The sequence below is a fragment of the Hydra vulgaris genome, chromosome 01, assembly GCF_038396675.1.
Source record: "Hydra vulgaris chromosome 01, alternate assembly HydraT2T_AEP".
Classification (NCBI taxonomy): domain Eukaryota; kingdom Metazoa; phylum Cnidaria; class Hydrozoa; order Anthoathecata; family Hydridae; genus Hydra; species Hydra vulgaris.
This window is the reverse complement of record NC_088920.1, coordinates 68,663-82,357: the sequence shown is the minus strand read 5'-3', so window position 1 is coordinate 82,357 and position 13,695 is coordinate 68,663. Positions and strand designations below refer to the sequence as shown.

The 13,695-nt window shown below is 27.0% G+C and overlaps 1 protein-coding gene across 1 annotated transcript in view; it reads left to right on the top strand.

The window, feature by feature from the left end:
- Window positions 1-270: 270 nt before the first annotated feature.
- LOC136074979 (uncharacterized) overlaps window positions 271-13,695 on the top strand; it is a 38,244-nt gene continuing 24,819 nt past the window's right edge. The window contains exon 1 of the mRNA XM_065787154.1: window positions 271-396. Coding sequence (XP_065643226.1) covers window positions 392-396 — 5 coding nt within the window. The 5' untranslated portion in view covers window positions 271-391. The remainder of the gene's footprint in view (window positions 397-13,695) is intronic.

The following is a 13,695-nucleotide window of genomic DNA, read 5'->3' as shown; positions in this document are numbered from 1 at the left end:
ACTGACTTGTGGTGTTGTTCTATGGAACACACAAAAATTAATTTTGATATATGGTTTTTTTGAATTGACTCATTCAAATATTGCCCTCTTTTTGCCATAATCATGCAATTATTATTTATATTAGACAAAGTTGTACTTATATTTTGTTACCCAAAAGCTAAAAAATTTATCTACTTTAAAATAACGCATAAGCAGTAGCAACAGATGAGAGTTGGGGCTTTTCCCCACCCCTGCATCTATTGCTACTGCTTACTTTTTATTTTTATTCTTTTTATCTTTAGGTGCCCCAAGAAGTCCTTACTTATCACGGAGCACTGCGCAAGAGTTTTCAGCAGAAAGTTCACACCTCCTTCCTATCCAATATCGCCAAACTTGCCCAGAGGTGGGTACAATGCTGTAAGAAATTTCAAACTAGTTCTTACTATATTTTTTTTGAACATTATATTTTGCCGTTGAAGAAATTTTACAACCTACATAAAGGTACAAATAAAATTAATGACCAGAGCAAAAAGAAGGCATTATTATTGCGGAAAATTTTTCCACAAAAATGGCCCGCAATTCTGAATGGAATAAGAACTCAGTTTTGAATAAGATTTAGGAACAACAAGGTTTTTTATGGAAGAACTTGTTGTACATTTATGGTGTATTTTTTCAAAATAAGTTTTAAAATATTTTGGAGACAGCCGCATTTTGTTTTATACATAAACTGTAAAACCAGATGGATGTTAAGTTTGTCAATATTTAAGGTCTACGCAATATTTAATGTCTACGCAAAAGAGGTTCACAAAGAATTGCTTTACCAGCTCCAAATAAAATTCTAACTGCTTGTTTTTTCTTTCTATACAGTTTTTTTAATTTGGTGTGATTTGTGCTTGCCCATACGATATTGCTGTAGGTTAGATAACTATTTATAAAAAAAAACAAAATTTTTTAAGGACCTAAAATTAAAAATGTCTTTGCTCTAATGATTACGCCAATGCTTTTGAGATTTTTTTCAATGGAGTTAATATGTTGTTTCCATGATAGATTTTCATCTAAATTCATTTCTAAAAAATTAGATTCATATATAAAAAAAAGGTTTTCGTACATTTTGTAAACTTTGTCGATATAATTAAATCTGCCTAACAAATTGCATTATAAATTTGATAAATATTTTGATAAAATTATATAAAGAATAAAAAAATAATACACAAGTAAAATTAGTGACATGTAAGTTGTATAGAAATTTCTTGTAATGCCAAAAAAAAATTTTGTTTCTTTTTAAATTAAAACCTTTTTTTCTACCTTTTTTTTTTTATTATGTTATAAGTTATGTTTATAAGTTATGTTTCACTTTTTATTTTAGAAATAGAGAATTAAAATCTGTTATGAATAAATCAGTTATGATGTAATGATATAACAAAATTTCTGATACATTTTAACAATTTCATATCATGTATAAAAGTTAATAACTCAGCTGACTTCTAAGATAATTAGGTGCATCAAAGTTGTAGGAATTAAAATAAATAACTAAAAAAAAAAAAAATTAGAAAAATTTAAAAAAAGTTACGGTAGATGTTCATTCATTGGTATGTCTAATTTCATGCATAAAACTAGAAGAGTATCTGATTTTTTGCTGAATATGACGGAAACGGAACTTTTCTTAAGTTCTATAACTATTTCGATATTAGGATGAGGCACTATGTTTAGATACGCATACGTCAATATGTTTAAAAATTTTTTAAATTTAAAAACTGCTGTGGGCCTTAATCTGTTCGCTGCAAACTATGAGTATACTTTTAGTAAGTCGGCGTCTTTTATTTGCCAACTACGAGTATACTCGTAGTAAGCAGGCGTTTTTGTTTTTGTTTTTAATTCAAAGGAATTTTAGAAGTTAATGGCGTACAGGTGATAACCTTTTCCATTAAATCTAAAACAATAGTTCCCGTTTAACCCAAAAAATATTTACGGAGAGTTGCCTAATTAGAGTAGATTTTTACTATTTGTACAATACCATCCGATTAGATGGCAGTTTGACACATCCGATATGAAAAATAACTGTAAGGAACTGGCGCATATCTTCTGATTTATTAGTTTGACATCATTTTCACTTAGATATAGACTATAAGCTAAATAGCTATTTTTTCATAATCACCGAGATTTCGCTAAATTCAATTTTTTTAATTTAATCAATTTTTTTCAAGATTTTCTTGAAGTTGTTTTTAATCCTAAATTTAAAAAGTCAAATGGCACCAAAACTTGATTAAAGTATCACATATAAACTACTAAAACTACTATATATATATATATATATATATATATATATATATATATATATATATATATATATATATATATATATATATATATATATATATAATTTTCAGAAGTTTAGTTATCCAAAAACTTAACTTCTGAAAGTTGGCAAAGTTGACAGTTAACATTGTTAATCGTCAACTTTCCCAACTTTCAAAAATTTAATTTTAGTTAGATAAAAAAAAAATACCAATAAAAGTAACATAGTATTTGAAATGATCGGAAATACACTTAAAAAAAAAGAAAGAGATAAAAGTTCCTTTGAATTTGATTTTAAAAAACAAACTTTATTAAAAGGTTTAGTAAATTTAAATGAAATAATCCTAACCAATTAGTTATCTTAGTAAACAGCAAAGTTTATCGTAAAACGTTTGTTAAAAAAAAGTTTTTTTGTAAATCTATATATTTAACACAGCAAGTTGTTTGAAAATGGAAGTAAATTGGGGAGGCTGTCTAAATAAAATAATATTTTTCAAAAAATTGTGTAGTCCAAATTTCAAATTGTGTGATTGCTTGCTCAAAAACTCATAAATCAAAAAATTGCCCCCTACCCCTACTAGATAATTTGTATCGACTAAATCAAAAAAGTAAAATAAAATCTACCCTTTTCCCCTTACTCTATTGTCTGAATCCGCTCTTCGCTTCTTCTTTAATTCAACTCAAGTTACCTCAATACAATTACATTGAATCATAAAATATTAATTTCTCTAACGGAAAACTGTTTATATTACCAAAGAGCATGGTTTAAATATATAATAAAATTATGCTTGAAAAAAATTAAAATTTCATATTTGGAATACAGTAAAAACAAAACAAAGTCTGAAAGAAGAAGCCTAGAAAGTTTTTTCCTTGAGTTATACTTAGTTTAAACTATTAGGAAAATGTGATATTATAACTAAGTAATGTCCTTAAACTTGAAATTCCAATACAACTTCAAATTTATAAAAATGACTACGACTATTAAATTTTTGGCTTTCCACGAAACTCATTTAAACTATTGTTTCTTACTCAATAACAAAACATTATTTACAGGTTTCTCTAAATAGTAGTTGTTTCCTTGTTTGGTTTTATTGGCCGATCAATTATCAATTAAACTATTTTTATCGGCTTATTTTGCACTCTCGGAAGCCTTAATTTAAACACTTTCAATCAGAAACGATATTAAGACTCACAATTAAGACTATTAAAGATATAAGGAAAACTTTGCACTAGAGACACAGTTGTAAGATCCAATTAAATGGATGGTGTGGCAATGTTTGGAATTTCCTTTTTTTGTCTTTTCAGCAGTCACAACATTGTTCCTTTGTGACATTGCCACCAACAATTCTGTGCCTCACTTTTTATTTATAGATTTATCGTACATGTGAAAATATGCTTGTGCTTAACGACTACTCAACAAATAAATGAAACTTTTAAAAAACGTCACCAGTAAAAGTAAAAAATAAAAGCTTCTGTTGTGACAATCTATCTGTTGAGGCAAGCCATCTGCTATTGCAAATATTTTTACACTTTGCTTTAGAAAAATTCACGTCAGTATGGTCTGTAGATAAACGTTATACGAACTTATAACAGAGCGTTGCATCTGTTTTAAGTTGCTTTTGGGAATGTTTACAGGAATGCTTTCAATTAAAGGTTCCAGCTGTTACATAAGTTCAAATGTTTTAATTCTTTGTATGTCATTAACTTTACATAGAGCATTTGCAATAAGACTAGAAAAACAATTCTTTCAATCAGTTGGAGCATGTAATGTAACATTTATATGCCTCAATGGTAATTTATTACAACGCAGCATACAAATAGACCAAAATAATTGTCTCCTGGTTAAATATTTCAAATTTTATAGAAAACCTCCACCTTTTCCTGAACCTGTTATGGAATTTGCACATTTCCCGTGTAATTTCGAAGGACTCATGGGTTGCGCTCAAAACCATCTATTATAGATAATTATTATGGCTATATTGTCTAAACGTTAAATGACGTCATTCAATCAATGAAAGTCTGGTTGTTGTAAATTTGTCTTTTTACAGTTTAAAAATTTTAACCCCCCTTGCATTTATGTATCAATGATCAATTTTACCTTTCCAAAAAATGCAATCCCGCATAGGTAAAAAAAAAAAACTTTTTCAATTTTTCCATAGTTGTTATTCACATATAGTGGCACCATAAAATTTATCTGACAAATTAAAAATCAAAAATTTAGAAAGTACGATGTACCGTACTGAGCATATATCCTCTAAATGTAAATATATTTTTACTTTTTGTTTTAAATCTACTACATAGAGTTCTTATTGTTCTGGAGTTTAAGGTTCATAAGTTTTGCTGGTTTTCTTAGGAAAAAGAAAAGAAAAACTATGGGTACCCTGATTGTCACAGCGTGACAATAGTGGTAATATTGGCTTGATTAATTTTTTTTATTTTTTGTCAGACGCTCGTAGAATAGCTACAGAAGGTATTTACTTTTTTAAATTAAACTTGTTATGGCTTATAAGCAACACTAAAAGCATTAGTTCGCTCCTTATATCCTTATAAGAAAATAGTGACATGTGCAAACCATAGGGGGAAAGGGGGGTTATTGGGTGTGATAGAGCCCTTTTTTGTTGCAATTGCCCTCTTTTTTCTAACAATCGCTTTTTGTTTTGCGTAAATTTTTTTATAAAATTAAGGAAGATATTTATGTACTACAAATTGCCTTCTTTTTTAAAAGCGTCTTACCCTAAAAAATTTCACGGTACGGGCCTGATTAAATTCGAAAATATAAAATTCAATGAATTAATTCAGTCTAGAATACATGCAAGGTTCATTATTCAATTAGAAAAGTGATAAGCAGTTCTTAGGCTAAAATATTGTCAGTAGTTCTGTGAAAAAAGAGATAAAAATGAAAAACAATATATAAACTTGGAAGTATGGCAGTTAAATCAGATTTAAATCATTCTAAGTATTGTAAAAACTTTGCATACTTTATTCAAATTCAAGAAATAGAAAAGCAAAGAAAAGTAATTTATGTTCTTAGGATTCTATTTTAATGAGTTCTTAGTTAACTTTTTTTCTTTTTTATTTGAATATTTTATTTATCAAAAATAGCAAATAATGATATTTTTGAGAATACCCTTTTGAGCAATCTTTCTAAAGACAACATGAATAGTTTTTTAGAAACTTCAATGAACTTAATAAAAACACCAATATGAATTTAAAATCAAAAAAGATTTAAAGACTTAAGAAGATTTAAAGACTTAAAGATTTAAAGACTTAAAGACTTAAGAAGATTTAAAGACTTAAGAAGACTTAAACATAAGACGTATGGGTCAAAACTTTAAAAAATTTAAAGCATTTTTATTTATTATAAATTACACTTTCGACGTCATATATATGTCAGAGACTCGGCATGATTTAGAAAGTCCACTTGAGTCAAATTCTAGTTATAGTTTGTCCAATTACAAATGAGTTAGTCAAAAACGAGGAAACAATAAGAAAAGGCGGGGAGCAAGGTGTTTATGTACTTGAAAAGTATCAGGGTAAAATAAAAAGGCAATTAAGTGTAGAAAATAATAATTATGAAAGTTAATTTATTGAAATAATTAATGCAAAAATTAAAAACATTATAACTTGATGTGTGTACCGACCGTCTAGAGGTAAAAGTATACCATTTTGAGATTTTCTTGAAAAAAGTATTTTAAAAACAAAGAAAAAAAAATTTATTTTACCTTGGTTACAAAAATTTGAACGCCCTAACATATCAGAAAATTCCGAGAACAAGATTTTTTTTTGACATGTCATACAAATACAATGTTTTGTCTGTAATTTATAAACCGGTTAGGATATATAGAACTTCCGCAACTGCGATAGATAATATTTTTATTAACAAATAATTAGAAACTTCATTTGAGACAGGGATATTTAAGACTGATATAGTGATCCATTTCCAATATACGTAAACACAAAAATATAAAAGTTCTTCCAAATGATCAGCCCAAAAGTTTAAATTTAATTAAACGCAACTTTTCAACTTATATCAAAACAATCTAACATACAAAGTATATATAGAGAACTGGACTGAAGTTAAAAGGCAAATGTAGGATATAGTTTAATTTAAAACAAAATTTCAAGAGATTTTATTATGAAGCTTGTCCAATTAAAGTATTAAAAATAAAAATAAAAACACTTATTATTCCTTGGATGGATAAAACACTTATAAAATACTCTAAAACCAAAAAAAAACTATATAATAAATTTCTTCAAAACAATAGTTCAACTAATGAAAAAAATTATTAAATATATAAATACTTTTATATAGATCTTCTAAAAAAAAAACTAAAAAAAATATTACAGTAAACAATTTAATAAATGTAGCTTGGTACTAAAAAAACATGGGCAGTTGTCAATGATATATTAGGAAAAACTAAAAATAAAACTTCTTCGCAACCAAAACGAATCAAAATAAATATGATAATATATTATGTCTTGGAGAAATATCTGAAGAGTTTAATATATATTTAACAAATGTTGGACTTGATCTAGCTAACAAAATTACGCCATCCTCTTATTCTTATAAAACCTATCTAAGACCGTCAAATGAAAAAATGTTGCATGATTTTGACTTGACACCAAAAGAATTTGAAACAGCTTTTTTTTTCATAAAAAAAAAAAAAAGCCATCAGAATTTGACAATACACCCAGTAATATACTAATTTTAATTAAAAAAAAGCATTAGTAGACGGTTTGTTCTATATTGTCAAGCTTTCCTTAAATCAAGGAATATTTCCTGAGGTACTAAAACTCGGAAAAGTAGTTCCAATTTATAAAATTATCATTCTAATATTTCCTATTACAGGCCTATATCATTGCTTTCTGTACTTTTGTAGATATTTGAACATGTAACTTGTAATAAAATCTTGACCGTTTTACAAAAAACGATTTTTTTATCTAAATCAACTTGGATTTCAGAAAAATCATTCAACTGAACATGCCATTATTGAATTAGTTGATCGAAAAAAAATAATGACCTCAATAAAAACAAATTTATCTTAGGTATATTTATTGATCTAGCTAAAACTTTTGACACTCTTGGTCGTTGCATCTTAATAAAAAAGTTGAAGTATTATGGAATATTAACAAGGAATATAATTGGATTAAAAGTTACCTTACTAATAGAAAGCAATATATTCAAACACGGAATACGGAATATTTAAAATCCCGCGTGAAGTACCACAAGGATTAATAATAAACCCTCACTTTTATTAGTTTTCATAAACGACTTAAGAATTGCATCAGTCAAATTAAACCCAATTATGTTTGCAGATGATACAAATCTCTTTCTTTCATGGCCGACAACACGAGTTTCAAAGTGGAGAGGCACAATCATTAATTTCTAAATTAAGTTTCTATATCTAGAATTTTTTAGATAAAAAAAAACTCTTTTAGAAAAAAAGTGTGTGTCGGGGGAGGGACAAATGCTCCTCTGGCCTCTTGGTGTTGTTGGCCCTATCTTTCCAATCATAGTATCAAGCAACTTTATGCCGACATGAAATTTGAATTAAATAACATGGGTTTACAGCAAATGAACTCTGATAAAACGTTAAAATATTAAGTTATACATTATTTCAAAAAAGTCGCAAATGTTAAACCCTCCCGTTAAATTTCCTGATCTATTTTTAAATAATAAAAAAATAAAACAGGAAGACTCTATAAAGTTCTTAGAAATACTTGTTAACAAGCATTTTTATTGGCTTCTTCATATAAAATATTTACAAAAAATGTTAGTAAAAATATCGGTTTGATGTACCGAGTTCGTCCTCATGTTAATACGCTGTGTCTTAAATTAATATACCTCTCTTTCCTTCATTGTTTTATTAATTATGTCAATATTACATGGGGTAGCATGCAGCCTACAAAACTTAAGAAATTACAGTGTTTCAAAAAATGCGTGTGAAATTATATACTGGGAAAACCGAGGGGAACACACTAAATCCTTAATGACAGAGATGACAACGATGAACGTTTATGAAATAACTAATTATCAACAGCTAATTTCATGTATAAATATACAAAAAACTTTACTCCAGCTAATTTTATTTGTAAGTTTGTAAAAGATATAAACGAAAAGTATTTCTTACAAGCAAATCAATCAAATTTCTTTAAACTGTCAAATAAATTAAATAAATACACTGAGTTTTCAGTAGCATTTCGAGAACCGAAGATATGGAATTATTTTCCGAAAAAAACTTCTTAAAAAGCTAATAGATAAACAAATTTTTAATTCTGAGGAATAATAATTCCAATCATCTATTATTCCTCAAAATTTAAAATTTTCTAAATAATTTTACTTTTTATTCTTTGAAGGAAGTAATTGTACACTTATTCTTTAGGTACTTATCTATTGGTTTATATATTTTAAATTTTTGAGTATTTAAATTGGAAATTTTGCATTTTACATTTATTTACATTACATTACATTTTACATCTGCAGTTTATTATAACTTTTTGGCAATATTTATTTTCTAAATGGGCTGCATGAAAAGATTAAGGTGGTATTGCATCACCCATATTTTCTTTGAGTCCCTGTCTGTTTTTTAAATTGTCTTATTATTTTATATAAAACTCTTATATAACTTATTTTATTAAACAGCAAAATATATATATATATATAGATATATATATATATATATATATATATATATATAGATATATATATATATATATATATATATATATATATATATATATATATATATATATATATATATATATATATATATATATATATATATATATATATATATATATATATATATATATATATATATAAGCCAACATTTAAACAATAAAATATGCTTCCTAAACTGGAGAAACGTAAGCTTTTTACAGGAGAAGGCATTATTTTATTGGGCCACTAATATATATTATGAAAAATTAAACTAATTTAAAACATCAATTTTTAAAGGATGATCTCCGACACAAAAGTAAATCTATTCCTCCCTCCTCTTAGATGTTTTGAAATATTTTTTTCTTCGAAATCTATAGATTTAACACTGCACGTTGTTTAAAAACATAAGTAAGTTTGGGCGACTGTTTAAAAACGGCATTAAACTATAATAAAATGGTGTAGTGCTAGTTTTAAATTATGGGTCTGCTTGCTTACAAATTATTGAACTCAAATATTGCCCCCTATATAGATGGTTACTGTTCTCCAAATTGACCACCAGCTTGAAACTCTCCCCACTCCCAATTTTTTTGCATTATATCAATCATATGCAATTGTAAAGACAGTCTATGTTGCCAAAAAAATCTGAACTAAGTTCTAAGTGTGTAAATTTTGAAAATTAAAACCTATCATTTTTTGCTTTTTTTTCACTATATTTTAAATACAGTCAGCCATTATGGCATTCAAAATAAAATATTTACGGCTTCTTTCCAGATATAATTATTATTTTCCAACATGGCGACATAATTTAAAATATGTACTTGTGCAGTTTGCTTGACAAATAAAGGTATCAGATCAAAACGTCTAACGCTTATAACACCCTCAGTATGCTAAAATATTCAAGAATACATTTGGCCAAACTCTGATAATGATCTTGATGTTTGTCCTTCAGTAGTTTGTTCCAACTGCAGAAGAAACTTGTTTAGTCTAAACAAAGGAGAAACTGTATATCTTTCCAACTGGTTAGAGAGTATATCAAAGGTACTTTTATATGAGTTAATTATTACATATATATATATATATATATATATATATATATATATATATATATATATACATATATATATATATATATATATATATATATATATATATATATATATATATATATATATATATATATATATATATATATGTATATATATAAATATGTATATATATAAATATATATATATATATATATATATATATATATATATATATATATATATATATATATATATATAAATATATATATAGGTTGATAGAAGCAGTATTAGACGAACCTCCTCACTGCTAGGTATCCAAACAAATGTTGATACAGAGCCAAATACATCTGAAATACATGTTGATACAGAGCCAAATACAACTTTTTTTTAATTCAACTGAGAAAATCTGAAGTCTTTGCTATTTAATTCTTGTTGTGAATAATAAGTATTACGGTTTTATAATTTAAATAAATTTTATTGAAATGTATTTTTATTTTATTTTTTATCAATCAAAATAAAAAAGTTTATAATGTATAAATAATCCACAACTATTTAGATTCTTTTTACAAGTGCAAATATTTTGCACTTGTAGATATTGTTAACTTGTTTGTTCAAATAAATTTTTAAAAGTTTATATTGTTTTTAATAACTTTAAAATTCTATATTGTTTGATAAATTTTAAAATCAAACTGTAAAGTTTGATTCAATAGTTTTATTGTTTTATTTCTTATTCAATTTTTAGTTATTTTAAAATACTTGTTAAATTATCACTGTTAATTTTAGGCAGAGGAGTTTCTCATCCTTGTTGCAAAAGAAACACTGTAGGCAATATCATAAATATCAGTGAGTCGCTTGGGGAGAAAAATGCAGAACAAATAGTTTCTGGATTGTTAAAACGCAAAATGGAACGTGAAAACATTGTAAGCAGAGAGCATTTCATGTTGTCTACGGGTGGAAATCTTCTCTCGGTTACAGTTGGAGTTAATAAAATTATGTCAAAAAGAAAGAAAGTAAACCAGATCTCATTCCAAACTATAATGGAACTATCGAATGAATTAGAACTTTCTAAAAACAAAACAAAAAAATTATGTTCTACTTTACGGAGGAACGTAACTGGTGTTGTAGAATCAAGTATTAATATTAAAATGACTGAATTAGAGGGAACTCTTGATTCTTTATATGAATGCAAAACAGAGGAACTGGTTGACGGAGATCAGACAGTTTTTTAGAGATATAGTTTATGTAAAAAATACAACAGAATTTATTAAATTTATAACAGAAAAAAGAGGTATCGATAACCTTAATGCAATGATAAGATTTTCTATAGGTGGTGGTCAAAACTTTTTAAAAGTTATCATTAACATTTTTCATCCAAAAAATCACTATTCTTCATCTGAAATATATAAAGATTTTGGCGTAAAACGTTGTTATATTCTTGCCATTGTGGAGTTGGTTTCAGAGGAAAATTATTGGCTCCTCTAAAACTTGAAGAAGTAAACTTTAGTTTTGCATTTGATTTAAAGTGTGCAAACAGTATTTTTGGACTATCAGGTCACTCTGGTAAAAATGCCTGTTTGTATTGTGAAGGAGAATGCTCGCTAGAAACAGGAAAACTTAGAACTTTAGGCTCCATAGACCTGTGTTATGATCAATATGTATGTGATGGGAAAAAAAGATTGAAAATGCAGGAATACAAAACTGTTATCAATCCTCGTTTAATTTACTTACAAGAAGAACAAGAAACTTTTCTTGAACACATTGTTCCTTCACCTGAGCTCCACATTTTGATGGGAGTTGTAGATAAATTTTGTACTTTTGTGTGTTTGGCCATATTTTAAAAACTGGTTGAAAACACATTACATACTAATGAGAGGGTATCATGGTGTAGGTTTAGATGGAAACAATGCAAATAGATTAATGTCCTTGTTAGATGTTTTAGAGAGAGATGTCACCTTTGCTGCAGCAATTAATATTTTACCGATAGTTAATTGTTTGCGTAAATTTTTATTAATATAATCAGCAGTGTTTGGTTTGGAACTGGGTATAGATATTTCTGTTAAAATTGAAGACTTCAAAAGTTCAATTTTTAATCTTCAACTGTATATCAAAGATATTTTTGACTTCAATTTAACAGTTTCATGGAAAATTCATATTTTAGTGTGTCACATTCTCCCTTTTGTAGAACACAATAATAAAAGCTTAAGTATCTATGCAGAACAATGTGGTGAAGCTGTTCATCACAAATTTAAAAAAACTTGGGTGAATTATAAAAGAACTATTGGACACAAAAACTATGGAGAAAAGCTAAAATCTGCGGTAGTGAACTTCAATTTAAATAAACAATAGTGAAAATATCATTTGTGTTATAAATATATTTATTGAGTGTTTTTTTTAAAAATATAATAGATAAATATTATTGTGTTATTTTGACAACAATGGCTGACTTTATTTTCACTTTGAAAGAAAAAAAGAAAGAAATGATGTGTTTTAATTTTTAAATTTTACATACTCAGCACTTAGTTCAGATTTTTTTGGCAACATAAATTGTGTTTACTATTGCATATGATTAACATAATGCAAAAAAATTGGGAGTGGGGAGAGTTTCAACCTGGTGGTCAATTTGGAGAACAGTGTGGTCTATATCCAGCTAATCGAAAAAATTACCTTCTACTACATGGTTCGGATCCACTCTTGCCTGACAAACTGTTAGTCTGTGTTATTGGGGTTTCTAGAAAGTTGTTCGGCAACTATTAGGGCTAAGGCCTGTTTTGAAGAATTTTTAAAGATTCAAAAACTGAAATACATATATTGATACATAAACGGAAAGTTAACATTTACAGAAAATAAGACAATTGTACTTTAATCAAACATGCACAACGTCAAATCCAAATAAACACAGTTTTACTTTATTATTATTACACATTATTTACTTTATATTATTTATATTATTCCACGATCGGTTATAATTTATAGTTGTGTTTTTGGTGGCAAAGAAAATAAATACCAGGCACAACTATGAGGAGCTGTCCATTAATTATATCAACAACATTTTGGCAATTTTTACCTCCCTCCTCCTTTGTCAAACTTTCACAGAACTCCCTTATAAACCCTGATGTCAACATTCGATTACCTCTCTCCCCACAAACGCTACGTAATAAACGGCTACTAAAGCTGCCTTAATTTCTTTTTATTTAGTAAATAACTTTATTAAAAAAAGTAAAACTGTTGATGTCAATTTTTCCTGACCTCCTACCCTCCCCCTTATCAACAACTGTCAAAGTGTTTAAAACTCCTCCTCCAACTCCTCCTTATAAAAATGACCAAACCCCCTATTTTGTTGGCATCCCCTCCCCTTTATCAAAAACTGACAAAATATTCAAGACTCTGCCTCCCCTTTGACATTAATAATGCAAAGCCCAAATAATAAAAATGACCAGAATCCTACTATATAGCTGTTCTGCGTAAGAAAAAGCTGAAAACCTATAATTACTTCAATAAGAGTAATATAAGGCTTCTTAAACAAAAAAAAACGTGGGATCTATGATAAATTTTCAAAATTTTGTTAAAGTTATTCACAATAGACATAAATTAATACTAAAAAATAAAGTTGAATAAACATTTTAATATTATAATTTAATAAAATGAAAAAATGTTGTTTATTTATCTCCATTAGAATTTATAATTATGTAGATTTTAAAATACGTTGCTCTTTTTTTGGATAACTGATTAGAATTC